The following is a 14,745-nucleotide window of genomic DNA, read 5'->3' as shown; positions in this document are numbered from 1 at the left end:
CACAGAGTAGACCTGGATGGTTTATAAAGTAAGGTTGTAGCACTAAAATAGCAACATTATAGGAACAGTGACACTGTTTATAAGGAAATGTTAACTTAAATTACATAACCTGCACTGTGGGAATGCAGATTACATTTCTACTGTCATGTAAGTATGGGAAACTTGCTGAAACAACAGAATGGGATAAAAGTCTGGGACAGCAAAAAATAGAAAGAACAAGAAAACAACTACACTTGAGTGAAAAGTAAAATGAGGGGAGGGAGTGGAAAAAGAGTTCATCGGATAAGTATTATTTTTCTCCTCTTGACACACAAGACTGGAGGAGGAGGGGTTATGTTATGGGTACATGAAGGGGTTGGTGTGAGTTTATGTGTAGAGGAGTGACAGTGAAACTGTTAATGTGGACTTTAGCTGGGAGTCAGGGAGAACTCAGGGGTTGGCAGGTCAGACTCTGCTGACACACTGGGATCAGCGATGGGATTGTTTCCATTGGAAAGAATTCCAAGAATGATCTAGAAGAGCTATCAGTGACTTCACTCAGAGGACTCTGACAACAGTTTTAATACATAGCCAGACACACACGCTCTCACACACATTTAAAGATACTGTGTCTCGAGCCAATAATGGTGTGCGAGACACTCTCCGTTCCCCTCTGTCACTGAGTACCCACTCATCTTGCCAGTTGCAAAATGAATGCTGTCACCTCTGACCACCAGCAGGGTAGTTAATTAGCAGATTTACAGTGTAAAGAAATTTACTTTTACACAGGGGGTAATGGAGATAAAGTTGTTAAAATCTTCAGTGAAGTAAACTAAAAGGGAGCATGTACATGGGGCAATAAATGAATAAAGCCACAGAAAACTTGGTTTCAAATCAAGAAATTCTTCTTGTAACATGAAATAGCCACAACTAAACAAGCAACAATCAAATTGAAAGTTGGGAAAAAAATATCTGTAGGAGTTATCTACTAAGAGTGTAACGGAATATTTGGACATTTTGGGAAACATGCGTATTCACATTCCTGCCCAGAGTTACGTAAGAAGATGGATAACACTCTCACATCAGTAAGGTAAATAAAAGTTAGAGGCGGTCGATAGTTAGCTTAGCTTAGCTTAGCAGTTTTTTTTTATAGACAACGAGATTTAACATGTTTATTAGTGAGCTTTAGGTGTGTTGGTAGACACAAGGTTCTTTACCTTGGTGTGATGTGGCAGGTTAGTCCCCCCACAAAGCCAGACTAGCTGTTTTCCCACTTACAGTCTTTGTGACAAACTAAGCTAACCGGCTGCTGGCTCCAGCTCCATATTATCATAGAGACATGAGAGTTCATCAGACTTCTCATCTAATTCTCGACCGGAAAGTGAATAGGATTATTTCCCTAAATATCTATACAACATTTTTTTTTTTTTTTAACGCTAGAAAACTCAGCTAATCTGCTTTATCAAATTGTGGTTTGATCAGATTAGGTTGACGGCGGCTTGGCAATGTATGCAAACAACCCAACAACTGACATTGTGATTCAAATGTTGAATCCTGATTTATGTATGGAAGTACATGACATTCCATTTTTTCAACTGAGCCCTGCCCGCTTTAAACCAGTGAGACAAGCAGGTTTACATGGCCTTTAAAGTGAGATCATTCTGGGTGTTATAACTAAAAATTCCTGCAACCTTGAACTGATGGTTGCAGAGGTCTAAAATTGTCTGATTGGGGGAGTCTAAGATGACTAAAACATAATTATTTTATGATTGCAAAAATATGATGAACTCCTGTGAATATTTCTTTCAGCTCCTAGTCTCAGTTTTTAGTGTCTCAATCAGGTTTGAAGGGGCAAAGCAAATCTTAATTACTAGTTACAATAAAAAAGTCTTTAATTGCAAAGGTAAGGAACCTAAGTTAATTAGCTCAGAAGTGGCTTGCGAAGAAAAGCTGAATATAAGAGCTACTCAAAAAGTCTAAATGCCAAGGAACGATGCTCTAGGGCTTCCTTAAATATCTCCTTTAGCCTCAAAAATACACGACGCTTTTTTATTAAAACTGAAATATATTGCTTTCTCCAGCAATATCTCAAAGACGACACAAAGTTCAGAGGTTTCTGGCTGATGTCACACGATGGCGTAGTTGGATGCAAGTTCGGTCAGGCACTCAAAGGACTTTCTCAAAGAACTTCATATGATTTCTCTTACTCTTTCCATGATCTCATGGCATTTTCCACTGAGATCACGGAGCAGTCGTTAAGAGAGGGACAAAGGACATTCATTTTCTAGCCTATTCAGAACTAGCCACTGGCTCCGTGGGCCAGACGCACTCACTGCTGACCACCATTATCAGCTGGGGGGTATTAATAACTCTTTATGCTCCATTTTTTCCAGGAAGAAGGAAGCAGGATAGAATGTCGGTTCATTGTTCTCCTTCCAGGAAGTGACCGTAAGGCCCTGAAAGTACCACCTTGGCCAATCTATCAGGCCCTAGGCCCCTAAAGGCCCTACCGCAGTAACTCTGATGAACTATTCCAGATACTTGGCAATCAAACTTGACCTAGTGGGTCACTAATACAGTACATAGCAGCAAATCACCTGAGAGGTTTCCATTGTAACAGTGATCAGAAAGCTTTCTGTATATTCCTGTAAAATCTCCCAGTTCCCCATTAGAGCTTTTCCACTCAACCACATTTTATTACTCTTGCATCATTGTGGTGAGTGTTTATGGTTAGAGCGTGAGCAGCTGCTTACACGGGCTTTTACACCCTGTACTATCCTTAATACTTCTGTATATGTAAAGGATCTAAAAGATTGGTAGGTCAAAGCAGTGTTCTCCATATCACTGGATGGCATCATGTAACATTTTAAAGATGCAACATTTTAAGAATAGAAAACTAAAGCTATGCAGTGTTAAGGAATACGATTTTATTGTAACTAGGAGTCAGATTGTACTCATTTGTGTGCAAGTTGAAGACAGGAAGTAGCATGTGGCCTGTTCTGCATATATATATATATATATATATGATACATGATACATGCATCTGTAGTCGTAGAGATTCTATGTGCGAGAGATGACGGGCAGGAAGTAATACTGTTTTTTCTCTAACCACTGCAGGTGAGTGGGGAAAAGAGAAGGGGGTGGGGGTGTTCACATAAAAGAAAATGAAAGTAAACCAAAGTACAGTCTCTCACTTCATCTTGTACCATAACAATAGAAGTAACTCTACACAGTCAGTTATTCTCACATCAGAGTCACACAGTTGGATAAGTAAATTCAAATGTTTATTTACAGCCTCTGTAACTGTCACAGAGAAAAGTGGTCTAAATACAAAAAAAAACAAGAGAAAGATGGCGGCTAATCTCCCTGAGCTTTACAAAAACAATGTGGGACCTGTGGGTGACAGACAGGAGAAAGAGAGAGATGTTCTGTACACAGCCCTAATGCCACTCAAATGAGAAATTACAAAAGCGACATATATCAGTCATGTTAATACAACAGTATTTCAGATTGTGTACACAAAAAGTGAAATCCTATCCACAAATTGACAAGACTTGTTTCACAAACAATAACTTGCAATTTAAAGAGTGAAAAAAACAAACAAAAACCCACCACCTTTTGAAATTGCAGGCAACATAATGACAGACATTAATACCAGAGAGCAAATGAGATTTCCCATTAAAAGTTTTTGGCAAACATCAGGGCTAATTTTATTGTGATTAAAGAGTAATGCTTTTTCAGACATTGCCTATATCCTTGTTTATGAACTCTGTCCTACAGTGTGAATTTCATGTGAGCTGAACTTCAGGATTTCAAATGTACGGCTGTTTTCAAAAAGTTCAGGTGTGCACAGGTCAGAGTGGTTCTTAGTCTAATACGAGGGTTTAAAAAAAAAAAAAAAAAAATAGGCCTCAGGATTTCGTTCATTTGGAACAAGTATTTTTAGACAATATAATGGGGCTGTACATTGCTTTATCAACTACTTTTACAAAAATTACAATTTCCTATCCTTATTAGCTCTCTCCTTTTGAACAATAACCTGCTTGTGTCACATTGTGTTTTCAGTGCCAGAATCTTTGCTTTGTCATTCAACTACTGTTTGTCACAAGGCTTACAGGAGGCAGACGTGATGAGAGGATCATAGCATGACTGTGCACTTGCTGCCCAACAAGCCTTTGTACAAAGAATTTATCACAAGTACTTAGGGCACGCTGCCCCCCCCCTTGACTTTCTTCTCACTTCCTGAAAATTATACCATGCTGCCTTTTTATTGTAAATGCTGACAGTCACAAAAATATAATTTAGACAAATGAGAGGGAAAAAAAAAAAAATCCCAGTAACGTTTCGCACAAAATAGCCACTTCTCTAAAAAACAGACAAATCACAAACATTCACCTCTCAGAAACAGACAAATCTATGGCCGGCAGTGGCAATCACAATAATTAACATCAATCCAGAAACTGGTTGAAACACAGGTGAGGACAGTGTGCTGTAGACATTCCCCACGGGTACCACAATAGTTCTGTATACGAGTATAAAGTCTCTGGGGTCATGACGCCAGCCATTTTGGAGTAAAGTACAGAGCAGTAGTAGCCCCCTGCAGTGTAAGACCTGTCCATGGAGCACTGACCTGCCACTGTGCAACGGGACGTCCGTCCTGGGCCGAGACACACACGGTGGTAGGCATGGTAGGAAGTAGGTGTAGGTTAGAGGTGTGCGCGTCAATTCTTTTCAAGTTTGTTTGGGAGGGTTTGCAGTCCAGGAGAATAAATTGTGTGAGAAAGTGTGTGCATGTGTGTATTGCTTCTCTTGTGGGTTTGATGCTTCGGTGTCGAGGGCACCGAGATTGCATTGCAAGATACTGAATGTGTGTCTGCCAGTTGAGTCTGCTGAGTGCTGAGGTGAAGTGTAACCAGTGTGTGAAAGGGAGAGTCGATCAGAAAGAAACAGAACAATAGAGTGTGGGTGCTGCAACACAGCCTCTAGTGCTGAGAATTCTTTGTGGGCTGTCCGTTTTGGATGCTGCCATTATGGTGCTCCTCCTCGTCTTCGTCGTCGTCGTCCTCCTCCTCCTCCTCTTCACTGACCAGGAACTCCTCTGGAGGCCAGCGAAGCTCTCCGCTCTCGACTTCTCCCTCTGTCGGCTCAACCACAATGGATGGCAGACGATCCTTGAGCTTACAGCAACGGTCAAAGTCTGAGGGGTCAGGGAATATCTAGAGGAGAGACGAGGGTAAAATGCTGGTTAGGAATCTTTCATTAACTTCAGGAGTTAATACAAACCGAGTTACCTGTCTCCAGTTGTAAAGCAGGAAATTATTTGTGAGCATATTTCTGATTAGTACTAAGTGTGCGGTAGGCTTTGTGACACCAGAACTTGTAGAAGTGTTGCAGGCACCACTAGAAGGCTAAACAACTGTGAAAGAAGTGATGTGAAGACTAAACATCTGTCATGGGAAGTGGTTGCTTAAATTCCCCGTGGCATACCTGATCTTGCCCATCCCAAATCCCCCTAACAGCCGAGCTAGCTTTCCACATATATTATTAGGTGCTCACCCATATTATAAATTGCACAAGGAAGAGTTACATCAGTGGCTGTGTATGGGTAAATGAGGCATGTCTAGCTAGACTTATTGTAAATGCTGCATCATGTTTAATCTAAATGCTCTGGAAGGCATTGTGCCAAGCAGTTTGCAGCTGCCTATGAAGTCATCCAGTACCACATCACCCACTACTCAGAACATTATACAAGATTGTAATCATTGCATGTGAAATCAGTAAAGTGAAACTCAAAAAGGTGAAAGGTTTACTGGGACCTGGATTTGTGTATAGGCAGAACATCCATTCCTACCACAGTCAGAATTTATTGTTGAATACTCAAACTTTATATTATTTTCAATTTACTTTATTTTTTAATCTTCCTGTGAAGATAGTTAGAAAAAAAGGTTTAAGAAAGAACATGAAATTGGCCGAGTATTATGCAATACGTCTGCTTATAAAAGCAGCATGCCACACTAAAATGTTTGGCTCTAAACTGAAGGGCATGAGAGACGTTCTGACAAGAGAGATTATATGCATTCCCTATCCTGGCAAGACTGGACATCAACCTCCGACTTTCTCTGTTCTCAGGAACCGGAGAAAGAGCCCAGGGGAAAAAGCCTGCCACTCCTGGTCCAAGAACAGCATTTTTGCTGTTGTTTGGATAAAGTGGATGAATATTTTTAGACCTGCATATTTCACTCCAAGACATTGGGGGGGGGGGGGCTATGTCGCTGTCTGGGCAAAGAGCCGAGTGGAAAGAAAGCATTAGATGAGGCAGGAGAGAGACTGAGACGAGATAGAGGGGATCCAGCTGTGTCCAAGTCTCCCTGAATTCCATAAGAGACGGATGAGAAGGGAGGAAAAAGACAAAAAGCTATAAATATGCCTTGTTAATTTGAGAATTTGTCAGGTGGTCATAAAAAGCTTTTGTCTATCGCCAACTTTTACATTCTCCGAAAACAGCTGCGTATAGAACCACGCCAATATAAATATATGTCTGATCATCCCTGTGTTCAAGTCTAATGCCTGCGTGTATCTGCATTTCCTGGTCTGCATCACCAATCCTCACCGTGTGTCAGCACCAAGGGGAGTTAGGCAGTGAGTGACCTTGCCTTCGGACCCTTCGCTAACACGTCACAACTTGTTTCACTTCCAGTGGCAGTAAGCAATGATACATCAGCCAGGCACAATGCTGGCTATTTTAGGATCTTCTGGGGTGCGTGGTCAGGTTGGTGGGGGTGAATCATGACATTGCCTTTTGAGTTGATAATTCAGTAAATAAGTAACCATTTACTCATCCTTTTCCGCAAGTTGGTCACATTGAGTTCAATACATTTATAGGTGCAGATGGAATTTAACGCTCACGCAGTTTGTGTCAAAGCCCATGGCACCCATAATGGAGGAAGTGACTGGTGCGACATCCCTGCTTCATACTGTGGCCTCTCTGAGGAGCGGCTGGAACCTTGGGCAAATGACCGAGGTAAGGAAATAGAGAATGGGGGAGGAAAGAGTGGAGAAGTGGCACATTGGTGTGTGGCACCCCCCCCCCCAAATCCGCTCCTCTCATCCTCTCAGACAGATTCACAGCTGGGGTGTGAACAGTGGTGAAGGAAGCCAGCCATTTCCTTTTGGGTCAGTCTACATCCTCTCAGAGTCAACGTCTGTTTACAGCATGGCATTAGCAGAGTATTGTATTAGGTTTTATAAATGTACGGAACGGATCTATATACAAATAATTAAATTGTATCCGTCCTGTATTTAATTGTCTTTTTGCCTTGTGGGTTATAAAAGCCTCAACAGGTGGCCCATTTGCCTAAGAATAATTTGGTACCCATGACCAACCCCGGCCAATTCATAAATGTTTTTGACTAAAACCATTTTACCGTGAAAGATGATGAAAAGTATTAACATAGGGCCCTTTCATTCTTTTTTCACCCTAGGTACAAATGTGACACTAAACAAGCAAGCAGGTGTGTGTTTAAGTAGTTTCTTTTCCAATATGGCCCTGTTGAGCTGACAGTAAAAACAAAGCTGCAGGCAATAACTTGTCACGACCACCTGATGGCTGCTTCTCTTATCTCTCTGCATCTGCAGGGTTTAATTTTGAGAAAGGGTAAAGTAAATTACAGAGAATTTCCACTAAGTATATTTCCTTTGTATGTTTAAAGTTATGACCAATCATAACCACCCATGTTTTAGAGGACAAAAATAGAGTGAATTTTGCGCTAATGTTTATTTAGAATTGTAATTCTATATTTGTTTTTTTTTTTAAAAAGTAGCAGGTGGGTGTATAACCACTCGGGCAGATCAGTAAAATCTTGTTAATGCTATTACACTTCAATGACAAAATTATCTTAGCTTCATAACGATAAACATGGTCAAACTGTTCTATAAGTATTATTTTCAGTCTTCTTATACACAAATAATGTAGCTTGTCCAGGGGTCTTTGTAGATTAAAACATATATACATATATATTTTTGTTCCTGTTTATATACAGTATGACATTTCCACCATTATGTACCAAATGCAGTGGCAGCTCCCCCCTGTCCATGCTGACATCAGTCAAATTCATGTTAATGAATGGATTAAAAACGGGTATAAAATGGCCAGGCCACATAAAAATGTACAGGTAGGGAATTGGGACAGAAGCAGTGTTTCACTATCATACAAGCGTGTGTGCGTCCTACCTGGAAGGAGAGTCTGTCCTTGCTGGGGCTGAGCCTCATATCCTCCATGGGGGTGCTGTTGATCATCACCTCAGTCATATCTCGGCTGGGCACAAACACTGGGCTGCAGGGTTGAAAGAAGAGGAGAAGAAGCAATGCGATTAGATACAATGATGATCACGGCCCATATGTAAGTGCAGTATCAAAATGTTTACAATTAAGATAAATGCGGTCCCCAGTGTTTTGTACTAAATATACTAGGGGGAGAGTCCAGTTGACTCTCAATGAGGACAAAAAAAGTCATGATGATTAAAAACTGTCAGTGATCACATAACAAAAAAGAAAACCAACAAACACTACACATATCAAACCATCCACACACACATGCACACAGTCAAAGTCTGAAAGTCATGGTTGTTTGACCTCCCTGCACACGTTGTGACTTTTGGTTATAATCAGAACATCTTGACCACAACACACCAAGCATCCCAGTCAAAGCTCTGCTGTGTAATGCACTGCAAAGCTGCAAAGCTCATGATGTGGCTTGCATCAGGTGGCCATTTCTAAATACAGGATGATATGCTCTTGCTCTAGCAAGCAGAGAACACAGTCATTGTGAGAGTGTGCTGGGGACGTGCGGTGGTATTTGAATGGGGTGGAACTTGATGCACTCAGTTCCATCAAAACTTGGCCCAATTTTCCATTTTACATAAAATTAACAAGAGGATGTTTATCCTTGTTCAGTGCATTCACTATCCAGCTTTGTTGTAGTAAAGATTTTTTTTTAAAATTACTTTACCAGGTCCCAGGACTGACATAGATGCTGTCTTGAGACAAGATGCTGAGCGGCCTTCTCACGCTCTCTATTTAAGGCCTGTTGACTTGTGGTCAGTGGCCACAGGCTTGTGGTTTATGTGGTCACTGGCTATACAGGACAAAGAAAACAGAAAAACAACAAGCAGCTCACCCACATCCACACATTATCTGATTCAATGAATTCTTTTTTTTTTTTTTTCCTAGGGGAAAAGATGTGTGAGCTTCGCTTGACCTACTTCGAATCTTGAATAAAAATCTTTACTTTTGGATACAGCAAAATGGTGAAAAATTATACCATGGTAGTGATTAAACCATGGTTTTAAAATATACAATTATGTAAATCCAGTGTTCCACCTAATTAATTTGACCATTTACCACAGTCTCACTTATCTAAAAACAAAACAAAAAACAAAAAACAAACAAACACTATTGCTTCAAAGTCTATACAATACCAGTAGGAAAAAAAACCAACAAAAAAACAACAACAACTCAATCGTCTTAGTTTTTGTTAAGTTACATAAACAGAAGTCCCTTTAAAAAAATAAAACGTTCAAAACTTACAATAGTTCATTTCAACTACAACAGGAAACATTATGTGGAATTCTTAAATAAAGCACAGCTCTTACTGTCTCCATTTATGACTCATACTAAACTCAATTTACTGAGAATACTCTGAAGCAATCAATTCATCTCCATTCTTACTGGCCTCACCCTACAGTCAGTTAAAAATAGGGGGGTTTTTTTCTGACAAACTGTCTACACATGGAAGTTGAGTTTATATTCTGGCAAACTTTGCTGGACAAATAAAAACCTTGAAAGAAGAAATCACACATTTCTAAAAATGAAATTCTAATTCATAACCAATAAAATGCACACTTGCTCAATTCAGTGCACTACGGGGTTTTTTCAGCTACAGCCTTACTCGGGTCTGATATAGCTTATGACGGCTAACATCAGTAAACTTCACATAGATATTACTGTGTTACTGACAGTTAGCCCACTTTGAAGCTCTTCAAATTGTGCCTCATTTACACTACATTTTACCACGAAGCATTATCCTGTCAATGAAACTTTTTTTCTCCACCAGGGCTCAGACCCTAACTCCAGTAAAGTCAACAATTCCTGATAAACCCCAAGGATTTTTTACACCTCCACATTGTATATTTACAATCTTTCCAAGCACTGTCAATCAAGTTCCTGATGTTTTGAGATAAGATGAACATTTCTGATCAAAACACATCCCCCTGTATATACAGATCATTCATATAATTATATTTAAAAAAAAAAAAAAAAAAATTCTCTTTTTTTCTTTTTATGGTCTTAGGAGCAGAACTACCCCCAAATCATCCTCCGAGTGGCATGAGTCACTCAGTACCAGGAGATCATTAACCCCCTGAAGCAATGGCAATTTATCAGTTTTTCCATTCCTACATTTACACACCCGTTGCGGCTTTCAAAAAGGAAACATTGACATCGGAGCAGGGTGCAGGGTGACTAAAAATGTGAAAAGTGAAAAGCTTCTGGCTTAAAAATCACCATAAAGTAACCTGTACTGCACCAGTCAGACCACACACACCATACTTGGCTGAAACAATAGCAGGATATCCAAAAATAAAGGAGGCTTGAAGGATATGCAACGTTTAACATGGAAAAAAATAATGTCAGCTGGGGCTGCTCTTGAACTTATTTTATCCTTGAGTGGGGTGCAGAGGAGGGTGAGGCAGGCATGCAAAAAGCAGCAGAGGAGGGGACGGAGGGATGAACAGTGACAGTGAAGACCTGAGCAGAGGAGGAGAGGGGAAAGAGGGAGGGAAAGGAAAGAAAGATAAACACTCAGGCCTTGCCAGTCATATTTCTGTTCGGGGATCGTATAAACATCCTGCTCGGCTAAGAATAACAGAACATCGGCCTAATAAAACATAAAAGGGGCACAATGAGAAGGAAGTGGGGGTGCACAAGTAACAGGTCAACCTGGGAGGGAGGAAACAAACATACACACACTTCCCAGAGATGGCAATATTACGTGTTCAGTAAGTAACCAAATTGTAAATTTATGACAAACTCAGCTTGGAGCACAGCTAGTTAACTAGTGTCTATGGCACACATTTGGTAGCCATGTCTGAATGTGATGATGCCTCGGCTGCACATTTTACACAACCGCTTGAAATGGCCAGATTACTCGATTGTTGCGGGCAAGAGACAAGGCAAGACAATCAGTGAGGGAAAAACGGGCCCTCATTGATTATGTCTGCTGCTGGTGTGGCAGATGGCCGAAAACCTCTTTACCTCTTGGCCCGGGCGACATAAGGCCTGCCAGCTTCCTAATGCCACATCCAGCCAGGGCACAGATGGACGGCAGGTAACGGCACCGGACACAGTCGGTCAAGTACCATGTGTCCAAAACACATATTGGAAGCACTGCCGGAGTCTAGAGCTGAAACTATTTGTCGTTTAATGGATTAGGTAAGCAACAGAACATTTTTTAGCCAGCGACAATTTTGACTGTTGGTTAGACAAAACAAGCAATCTGGAAATATGCTGGCATTTGAGAAATGGTGATGGGCAGTTTTCTTTTTTCGCAATTTTCTGACATGTTTATAAAGAATATAATTGAGGAAATGTTTGGCAGATGAATCGCAAATAATTATTTGCTGCAGCGCTACTCGAGTTACCATATACAGTATTTTTCAAAGCTACAATTGCATGAAAGATGAAGTTATCTGAGTTGCCCCTTTTCAGTACATTTTTGCATCATCCTAGCATGCCAACAGAACACAATGTGATATTTTCTGGTTTTTAGCCTGGTTTATTACAACCACTGGAGTTTCAGACAAATGCAGTGACCCAGTGACCAATGGAGGAGCAGATATAAAATGGAGGAGCACACATGCTGTGTTTAGCAGTCTCCTCCAGTTTTGCTTTGCTAAACACCTACCCGATCTCATTATATAGGGACCATATACCTAATAGCTGACTTTATGCTACAGCCTTTTCATAGGCCAGTAGGCAGCGGTCAAATATAAACAGGAGATACTCGTTACAGTCTGTAAAGCCATCTGCCACACCTACCTTTACTTATGAGAGTCAAAATCTCTCTGTTAGAAATGCCCAAAGACTGATAGTACCAGGTTCATCAACCTGTCTCTAGAGTTTCTCCTTGCGTGTCTGTGCCGTAGTGGTGTTGACAATCTAACGTGTGCAAGAGGGGAATCTGCATCTTGCGTTATCAACATTGTTTCCCCTCTACCACCCTACTGTTCTTACAACTATATCATAAATCTCAGCCTGTGTGGCTACAGGGCAAAGCTGCCGACGTTCCGTGCCAGCGCTGAGCTTTCCACCAGCCAAGTCACACAGCTCTGCAGGTATGTGGGTGGTGGTGGTGGGGCTAAATAAGACCCCCCCCCCCCAGGAGCGAGCTGGAATGAATGGGTTGTATCAAGGATTCCTCTGGGTTGAGTCTGCCACTGAAAACACATCATGGATCAGTTACCACGCCAGTGCTTTATGGTAATCTAAGTGAAGTGTCTAGGAGTGAAAATCTTATTGACCTTACATGTCTAGCAACTTGCACAAGTTTTCTATATATGCTGTTATGTACAGTATGTTTCAGAGATCTGCATCTATGTTTGCTGAGTTCCTGCTCTTGTGTTCTTTTGCAAGGATAGAAAGCCGCGGCGCAGGAAGTGGAAGATTTTTAATGACACTTGCAGCTTGCAGATCCAAATCAAATCACGCTCAGAAAGTTTCTAAGCCTGCCCTTGACATAAAAAGTAACACTGCAGAAAAAGTGAAATCCTGTTTTGGATCCCGTTTTAGAAAGTAGCGTTACAGAATGGAGAAGCATAGGCCTACTGTAAGTAAGACCAGACGAGAAGGTAAAATGTGGTTACAGTAAGGAGGTGGATTCTTAACTTCCTGGTAGCGAGAGGCTGCTGAGGTTTGAACAGTGCTCGCAAAACAATGTTTCAAAAAGACTCGCATATCCTCTCTGCAGACAGGAAAACATTCGACAGGTGACAGAGTGGCTCAGATAGACATGCACTCACTATTCCTCTGTAAACTAGTACGTCGAGCAGTTAGGGTGCTGATTATAAGAGGTAATGATGATAAAAATGACACTACAATAATAGATAGCTGCAGAGTGCATCCATCCTTCTCCAATCGCACTGCACCTGCAGCACTAAAGACCAAAGGATGAGAGCAGTGAATTACTCCATTCCAATTTTTAAGCATAGTAAGTCTGTGTGCTTCACAGTCTAAAAAAAAAAAAAAAAAAAAAAGTCCTGAAGAGGGAATAAAGTGAGTTTCATCCATATATAGAAATAGGCTGAAAATTCAGATGTGTGACCACTGTGACCTTTCTGAATTGGCCCAAGCATAATCGTCTATCAAGCTGGAGCTTGGCAATTTGCTAAAAATCTAAATGGAAAAAAAAAAAAAAAAGGTGAATACTAGAATTTCATTTTTTTCCAATCCGTGTGCTGTGACATTTCCAATTTCAGGGGCAACACCCCATAGAAAATCTTAAAAGGAAACATGAGGGGGTGTAGCAACAAAGGTAGCTGCTTTGGAGGGAAACCACCAAACAAAGCACACCACGGCTATATACTCCATCGTTCTTACCTGTCATATGCAAACCCACTGACTGAGACCTGATTTAGTCCCTTCTATCAAACGACAACAGCGCGAAAAGCACAGCGCAAGACAACTGCTGCTCTCACATGTGAACAAGGGAAAGTGGGTAAGATGCGGTACTCACCAGTATATCTGCGGGGAAAATACAGACATGAATTCACACCTGCTGCCAAGTCTGCTGATTAGGGAATCTATTGACTGCCACTGACTTCTACTCGTTCTGTCTTTTTTATTTTTTACTTTTTACTTTTTTGAAAACACCTCCCAGGCAGCACAGGACGCCTCACGCCAAAACCGAAAGCAACCGGGTCTCACGGCCGGACGGCAAAGCGCAGCTCTTTAAATTGGTGCGTCTGATGAGCAAGACGGTCGCGTCGAGCTTTTATGCGAGAGGCGTGCACTTGTGCAGCCGGAGACACACCTCCTCGCCGAACGGGCCCAGAAATCCTCAATGGCAGCTCATTATCAGCAGGAGCCAATCGGAGCCCAGGTGACACCCCTCCACCCCCCCCCCCCACCCCATCCCCGGCCCCGGATGACGACAGCAGCGACCGAGCCCTATCGCCGAGACTGGAGGAGAAGATACCGCATGATGCTATTGATTTGTAGTCTCCAAGGCAACACGATGACAGCCTCACCTTCCCCTGAACGACAAAAACACACCGGTTCGTCCGCTCGGTAAAACCGTGACATTTATCCAGATGAGGAGCGAGGGGAGGAGAGAGAGCCCCTCGGCCCGGGCTCATTCACAAATATATTCCAAGGGCAAGTCGATGTCTGCGTATTTCAGAAATAGAGAATTGTTTTGCTCTTTGATATGCCATATTAAAAAAAAGGGAAAAAAAGGCATGCAGAGTGGTGCAGAGTGGTGTCTGGTGCACATGCACACCAGGCACCGTCAAACCGAATCGTTTCATGAATGTCAAAAATATGTTCTCAAAATGTAGCGAGCCCGAATTTCCATGACTTGACCGAGGTTAAGTTGTGGTAGGGACTTCCGGGACATGCTTGACCTTCACACCTTATAAACGGCCCAGGTGTCCTTTTCCCTGCGCACGGTGTTCTATGCATTTGGCTCAGAGGAACGAGGCGCTCAGGGCCACT

At 41.7% G+C, this 14,745-nt stretch overlaps 1 protein-coding gene across 2 annotated transcripts; it reads right to left on the bottom strand.

Annotated features, from left to right (window-relative positions):
* Nucleotides 1–3,244: 3,244 nt before the first annotated feature.
* Nucleotides 3,245–14,034, bottom strand: lbh (LBH regulator of WNT signaling pathway). Of its 2 annotated transcripts, none has more exons than XM_040136633.1 (3): nucleotides 13,766–14,034; nucleotides 8,209–8,311; nucleotides 3,245–5,195 (listed from the first exon to the last, which is right to left on the bottom strand). In XM_040136633.1, exons 1-3 carry the CDS (start codon nucleotides 13,792–13,794, stop codon nucleotides 4,962–4,964), a joined length of 366 nt encoding a protein of 121 aa, XP_039992567.1. In that variant the 5' UTR covers nucleotides 13,795–14,034; the 3' UTR covers nucleotides 3,245–4,961. The 2 variants fall into 2 exon arrangements, with proteins under 2 accessions (XP_039992567.1, XP_039992568.1); XM_040136634.1 differs by lacking the exon at nucleotides 13,766–14,034 and adding an exon at nucleotides 13,630–13,742.
* Between the last annotated feature and the right edge of the window lie 711 nt (nucleotides 14,035–14,745).

This window comes from Xiphias gladius, chromosome 10 (assembly GCF_016859285.1).
Source record: "Xiphias gladius isolate SHS-SW01 ecotype Sanya breed wild chromosome 10, ASM1685928v1, whole genome shotgun sequence".
Lineage (NCBI taxonomy): Eukaryota > Metazoa > Chordata > Actinopteri > Istiophoriformes > Xiphiidae > Xiphias > Xiphias gladius.
Note: the sequence above shows the minus strand (reverse complement) of the source record. Positions and strands in the feature narration are given on the sequence as shown.